Source organism: Helianthus annuus, chromosome 3, assembly GCF_002127325.2.
Source record: "Helianthus annuus cultivar XRQ/B chromosome 3, HanXRQr2.0-SUNRISE, whole genome shotgun sequence".
NCBI lineage: Eukaryota > Viridiplantae > Streptophyta > Magnoliopsida > Asterales > Asteraceae > Helianthus > Helianthus annuus.
This window is the reverse complement of record NC_035435.2, coordinates 154,428,106-154,435,104: the sequence shown is the minus strand read 5'-3', so window position 1 is coordinate 154,435,104 and position 6,999 is coordinate 154,428,106. Positions and strand designations below refer to the sequence as shown.

The 6,999-nt window shown below is 41.1% G+C and overlaps 2 protein-coding genes across 2 annotated transcripts; both read left to right on the top strand.

The window, feature by feature from the left end:
• Nucleotides 1-2,005: 2,005 nt before the first annotated feature.
• Nucleotides 2,006-3,220, top strand: LOC110932382 (extensin-like). The gene has a single exon (XM_022175722.1). The coding sequence runs from the start codon at nt 2,006-2,008 to the stop codon at nt 3,218-3,220; it is 1,215 nt and encodes a 404-aa protein (XP_022031414.1).
• A 960-nt stretch (nt 3,221-4,180) lies between these two features.
• On the top strand, nt 4,181-5,209 carry LOC110932381. Its single transcript, XM_022175721.1, has 2 exons — nt 4,181-4,316; nt 4,404-5,209. Exons 1-2 carry the CDS (start codon nt 4,181-4,183, stop codon nt 5,207-5,209), a joined length of 942 nt encoding a protein of 313 aa, XP_022031413.1.
• The last annotated feature ends 1,790 nt before the right edge of the window (nt 5,210-6,999 follow it).

Below are 6,999 nucleotides of genomic sequence, written 5' to 3'. Positions count from 1 at the left end.
AATTAAAGACCCTTTAGCATGCTAATAGGTTAATAAACCTTATATACAGATTAAATAGCTTCCAGTAGAAGGTGCCATCTAAAAGCTTTAGGATTATACTGCTGAGTTATCTTTCACTTTAGCTCAGGTAAATACTTTTAACTTATTTTCCCTTATACGGGCTTGGGATACGGTATTATAATAATACCGCTTGGTCGGGTACGAAATCATTTACTCAGATTGTGATTAATAAATTTACATAACCCGTTTTAATCTGTTTTCTTTGATAACATAAACATTGGGGGTTAATACGACCGTGTCCTGGATATCCTCGGTAGGGCCGTTCAAATCGCTCGTCGCTCGCTCGACGCTCGTTTGGAAATTGCTCGGAAAATGCTCGCTCGATTTGACACTCGGTTGCAAAGGAACCGCTTTGCTCAGTTTGGTTTGTAAACGAGCCAAGCATGAGCAAAGGTCCGCTCGGCTCGGTTCGACTCGAATTATTATTTTAATTAGTATACATATACATATACATATACATATACACATATATCTATAAACATGTATATACACACAAATATAAATTGTACACACATACACCTATATATATATACACACTTACACATACATATATACTTAAATATAAATTAAATTTATAGTTTTATATGTACCAATCTATTAGATTTTGGTCAACTATATACAAATTTACAACTATATCTATACGTACTAGCCCAACCACGCCAATAAAAAATTAAAATCAAAACTAAAAGTTAAACCCTAAACCGATAAACGACAGTCTGTTCATCGCCTCAATGTTTCATGTCGTTGCCCTAAGTCGATCGCCTCCTGCTCTCAACGTAATTGTTCGTGCAATATGATCATCGGCTCGTCAGCCACAACATTGTTATTCATAAGAAAAATATTATGCCATGAAATGTGCATGTTTTTAAAGACATAAAAACTTGAGACCCAACATTGTCACTATCTCTCTCAACAAATTTAAATTGGGCGACACGATTGTCCAATCGCTCGAACTTCGCTCGACGCTCGCTCGGAAACTTTACTGCTCGAAAAATGCTAGCTTGATTTGAAGTTCGGTTTTAAATGAGCCGCTCCGCTCGGTTCGGTTTGAAAACGAGCCAAGCACGAGCAAAGGTGCGCTCAGTTCGACTCGGCTCGTGAACAACCCTAATCCTCGGCTCATTTCATTTGAAAATGGCCACGACCTATGCACGGGGTGTAGGCATACACCTGACAGATTCAAATGCTAAATAATATGTAAACCCACATGTTGGGGATAACTCCTTTGTGGGTTCTATAAGTGGTTAGTCGGTTAATCACGACCGGCTTCCAACCGGCCCCAATTGTATGACAAACATATAAATCTGTATACAAGATTATTTTTAAATAATTATCCCAAGTTATAAAAGATTTGTGCCATGTGCACTTAAATCAATTTTCATAAATGTTTTCAAAAGAGTCAGTTAATTGTATTTACCAGTTTATACTGGCGTATTTTTTAAAGACTGATTGACAGGTACCTCTTGTAATAGGCTGGAGCTATTAGGTGTCTTAAGAGGATCTTGCAAATCCATAGATACCTGAAGTCTGTTATTTTGTTTCTTTGTACTTTTATAATCCGCTTGTGGATCGTATTACATTCCAGTCTGTATATTCTTTCACTCGAACACTCAGACATTATGGTTTGTAATAGTTTATTCACCAAGCCTTCCGCTGTGCTATTATATTGTGTATATTGACAATGATGATATCAACTACGTCACGATACTCCCCGCCGGGCCCACCAGTAATATGTAAAAATATCGGGGTGAGACAGGTTGGTATCAGAGCCAACATTGAGTGAATTAAACACTAACCTTTTGTGTTTAATCTCAATGACACAATAAGCACATTCCTTAGACTTTCAAGTCTAGGCCATGACCTAGGATTTATTCTTAACTTTCCTTCGCTGTTTATATTTTATCTTGTTTCGTTTTTCTTGTTTTGACAGGAATAATCAGCTACCATGCCGCCAAGAGTTAGGGGTAAAGGAAAGGGTCCCATGCGAGGGGGACCATCAGCAGGACCTTCACATCGACGCACTCCGTCTGCGTCACTTTCCAGTTCTGACTCCCGCAATCAGTGGGGTCGCTCTTTCGAACCAGCGAGACACTCTGTCTCGTTGACCTCATCTCCTTCATTCCATCCATCTTTCGGGCCGCTTGTTCCAGACGAGCCTCAACATTCGCAACATTCTCAACACTCCCATCACTCCCATGAATCTTACCAATCTTACCATTCGTTGCACTCTCATTCCTTCCACCATTCGGATTCTACCTACTCCCCGGCACAGTTTCATCCGAATGATTATGTCAACGACTTTTTGGGCTACAACCCTTTGGGACCTGAGGATCACTTTTCTCAGGAAATGGAGATGGACGACGATCCGGACCCAGAAATGCAAACCGGAACACCGGGACACCCGATTAGCATCTCAAGCGGTTCCCCATTTCAGGGATCACCGTACCGTGGGCCCGATTCATACCAAGAGAGAATGGCCACATATGATTGGTACTTTACTCCTTCGTACCATAACTCTCCAGCTCAACCTCCTTTGGTTGAACCTCAGCTTCAAGCAGTTTCACCTCCACCACTTCCTGTTGAGGAGCCGCCTCAACAGCCACCTCAGCCACCTCCCGAGCCTCCGAGGCGAAGGAGGAATGCGTGGATATCCGTGCGAGGAGGACCTCGTTTCAGTTCTCCTCAGGGTTCAAGTTCTTACCCTCCTATTCCCAAGGATCCCCAAATGGGTGGACCCTCGCACGCGGTGCCGGAGAATGATCCTCCGCCAACTTCTTATGCACCACCACCACTGCCAATGGGTTTCGATAACCCAATCCCGACTTACCCAGGTTCTTCTGGGTACAATCCTTTCGAAAACCCATCGGGATATCCATCGGATTATGGAACTCATGATCCGTACCTTACAGCTGCACAATACCATCATCTTTACCCTTCTTCTTCTTCTTCTTCTTCTTACCCTCCAGTTTATCCAACTGGATACCCGGTACAGGGTTATCAATACCCGCCTTACCAGCAACCTCCTCCTCCCCAGCAGCAGCAAACTCAGGAGATCTTGGAAAGGTTAGATAGGGTTGAGCATGAGGCAAACAAAACCAAGAAGCAGCATAGTAGCTTTCTCAAAGGCCTTGCAAGCCTTATTAAGGGCAAGAAGAAATAGGAAGTTACTTTATCTTGTAATGTCTTTTAATCAAGTCCCTATGAGGACATTATTTTATTTTCAATCAAGTCCCTGCGAGGACATTTTGTTTTCAGTACCTAGTCCCTGCGAGGACTCATTTTCTGTTTCTGTAGCCCCTACGTGGGTAGTATGTTCTTTTTAAGACCCGTTTAGGGCACTTGTAGTAGTTTAATGTTTAATGAAATTTCTTTGGATTTTAATTATGTACTTTAATACATCATCATGCCTTATCATTTCAATTTTTATTGACTTGCCAGAGAAATTTTCTTAGAGGTATAACCTAGCCAAATTATTAAAATGGCTATGATGGTACAACCTTTTTATGACAATAAATCTCTGTTAACATCTGAAAACATGTTAACATTCTTGGCTGTGCGGTACGAGAAACCACACAAGCTTCCAAATGTACTTGAGTTTTTCAAGTCACTCATATATAGCCTATATGATCAATGTGAATCATGGAAAATAAACATCAATATGATGTATACACCAAAACATCCATTTGAGATGTATGCTTATAAGCAAAGGTGTAATAATGACAATGATAGTTTTTATTATAAACTTCTTATCAATAAGGCGATGAACTATGTTCGACCCTTAAAAGATCAATGATCCGAGAGATCGTTGGTTATGTTTTAATCGTCCATGTGACAAGGCCTTTTGTGCCATCTAAATGTCCTTCGAGACGAGCCTTGTGCTAAATAAAAATGTCTTCCATGACATTGACAAATGTGATTTATATCCTCTATCTAATAAATATAAAGGATTATATCCTATAAATTGCTTATTATGGTTCTATTGTAGCCTAGGGAAATTATGATTTGATTAATCTATTTAAAATGGTCTATATGGTTTAATAATATCATGACCATCTGATCATCAATGCGATGATACGCTATATAATTTAAATATCATCATTGTTTAATATAGTATTCAAAAATGGCTGGCTCGGATGAAGCAAACAGTCATCCTGTAGAAGGCAACAACACCAGGATTAATATCACTGGTGCCGAACTGCAAGCAATGATCACCGCAGCAGTTACTCAGGCGGTGGATGCTAAATTTAAAGAACCAAGTGTTTTTCGGTCTCAAACTCATTCAAAATCCCATTCTCAATCTCATATTCATAAGAAGAGTGAGTCTCAACACTCATCTAATTAAGGAAGTGAGCCAAAGAGGCAAATTATCCTTGAGCCGACTCCCAGGTACACCAAGGGTTGTACCTACAAGTACTTTGTCTCCTGTAAACCAAGAGATTTTACGGGAGAAAAAGGAGCAATCGATTATACGAAATGGTTGGACGAAATAGAGACAGTGATAGACATCAGCAGATGTGCTAAGGAGGATATAGTGAAGTATGTGACTCAATCATTTAAGGGCGATGCCCTCACCTGGTGGAAAGCCTTAGTGCAAGCCACAGGAAAGGTTTCTTTGTACAATCTTTCTTGCAGCAAGTTTGTTGATTTGGTGAAGGATACTTATTGTCCTCAACATGCAGTCGAGAGGATAGAAACTGATTTCCTCACCTTAGTGATGAAGGATCTGGATTGTAGATCTTATGTGACTAGCTTCAATTCAATGTCAAGACTTGTGCCATATTTAGTCACTCCTGAACCCAAACGCATTGCGCGTTTCATCGGTGGTTTGGCCCCTGAAGTAAAAGGGAATGTTAAGGCCTCTAAGCCAGCCACTTATAGATCTGTTGTGGATCTATCTTTGTCCCTCACTCTGGATGTTGTGAGGAGTAGGGCGAAGAAGGTTACCGATGAAGGGAAGAGGAAAAGAGAGGAAGACAAGTCTCCTCAGTCGAACAAAAAGGGCAAAGGGAACTCTGGTTACAAAAAGGGGCAGTCAAATGATAGGCCCAGGTGCAAGATATGTCACAAAAGGCACTTTGGAAAGTGCAACCAAGACCCACAGGCCAAACCATGTGGGATCTGCAAAAAGAAAGGGCACAAGTCTGTTTAGTGCCGAAATATCAAGGATGCAACCTACTATGGTTGCAATGAAAAGGGGCACATCAAAACCAATTGCCCCAAGAATGCTAAGAAGCCCGAGGAGGCGAAGAAGAACAACGCGAGAGTCTTTCAGATGAACGCGAGGGAAGCGTTGAACGACGAGAACGTCATAACAGGTACCTTCCTCATCAATAATAATTATGCTAGAGTCTTATTTGATTTCGGTGCTGATAAGTCTTTTGTAGATCATAAATTCTGTAAGTTACTGAATTTGCCTATTAAGACTCTAGACATAAAATATAAGGTAGAGCTTGCTGATGGTACCTTAGAAACAACTTCAATTCTTCTTGATGGCTGCTCTATATCCATTAAGAATCATTTTATCCCGCTATCCCTCTTGCCAATGAAATTGGCTGGGTTTGATATAGTTTTAGGCATGGATTGGTTATCGCATAACCAAGCCCAAATTGTCTGTGATAAAAAGCTAGTTATTATCAAAACCCCTTCTGGCGAATCAGTCACTATTCAAGGAGATACGCAATACGGGTTGCCCAGCAATGTGTCTATTCTCAAGGTATCGCAGTGTTTGAAGAGCGGATGTGTCATTTACATGGCACAAGTGACTGTGAATGATCCGAAGCCTAAGATTGAAGACATTCCTATCATCTCTGAATATCCCGATGTCTTTCCTGACGAGTTAGCTGGATTACCTCCTGAGAAGCAAGTAGAGTTCAGGATAGACATTCTACCAGGATCTGCACCTATTGCACGAGCTCCTTATCATCTAGCACCTACGGAAATGAAAGAGCTCAGGACGCAACTTGACGACTTACTAGAGAAAGGTTTTATCAACCCAGCTCTTCGCCCTGGGGAGCTCCAATACTCTTTGTGAAAAAGAAGGACGGATCAATGCGCTTATGCATTGATTACCGTGAATTGAATAAGGTAACGATCAAGAATTGTTATCCTTTGCCCAGGATCGATGATTTATTCGATCAACTCCAAGGGGCGAGCTATTTTTCGAAGATTGATTTGAGGTCTGGGTATCATCAACTTAAGGTGAGAACTGAAGATGTGCCTAAAACAGCATTCAGAACGAGGTATGGACATTTTGAGTTTTTAGTGATGCCTTTCGGGCTCACTAATGCACCTGCAGCATTCATGGACCTCATGAATAGAGTCTGCAAACCATACTTAGATAAGTTTATCATTGTCTTTATAGACGACATACTTATCTATTCTCGTAGCCAAGTTGATCACGAGAAGCACCTTCGATGTATCCTAGGATTGCTTCGACAGGAGAAGTTGTATGCTAAATTCTCCAAGTGCGAGTTCTGGCTTCGTGAAGTCCAATTCCTTGGACATGTTGTTAGTGAGCGTGGTATCCAAGTAGATCCCGCCAAGATAGAAGCCATTATGAATTGGGAAGCACCAAAGACGCCTACAGAAATTCGCAGCTTTCTGGGTTTAGCTGGATATTATAGAAGATTCATTGAGAACTTCTCGAGGATAGCTGCACCATTAACTTCCTTGACCCGTAAGAATGTAAAATTTGACTGGGGTCCAAAGCAACAAGAATCCTTTGAGATTCTTAAGCAAAGATTGAGCAATGCTCCGGTGTTATGTTTACCTGAAGGAGTAGAAGAGTTTGTCATATATTGTGATGCTTCACACACCGGTATGGGATGTGTACTAATGCAGCGAGGCAAGGTGATCGCCTATGCATCACGACAACTGAAAGTGCATGAAAAGAATTACACCACCCATGATTTAGAATTGGGTGTCGTTGTATTCGCACTA

Coding starts and splice junctions, on each gene's coding strand:
- LOC110932382 (XM_022175722.1), top strand. CDS start 2,006: ATGCCGCCAAGAGTTAGGGGTAAAGGAAAGGGTCCCATGCGAGGGGGA.
- LOC110932381 (XM_022175721.1), top strand. CDS start 4,181: ATGGCTGGCTCGGATGAAGCAAACAGTCATCCTGTAGAAGGCAACAAC. Junction 4,317..4,403: donor TGCTAAATTTAAAGAACCAA/GTGTTTTTCGGT, acceptor CATCTAATTAAG/GAAGTGAGCCAAAGAGGCAA.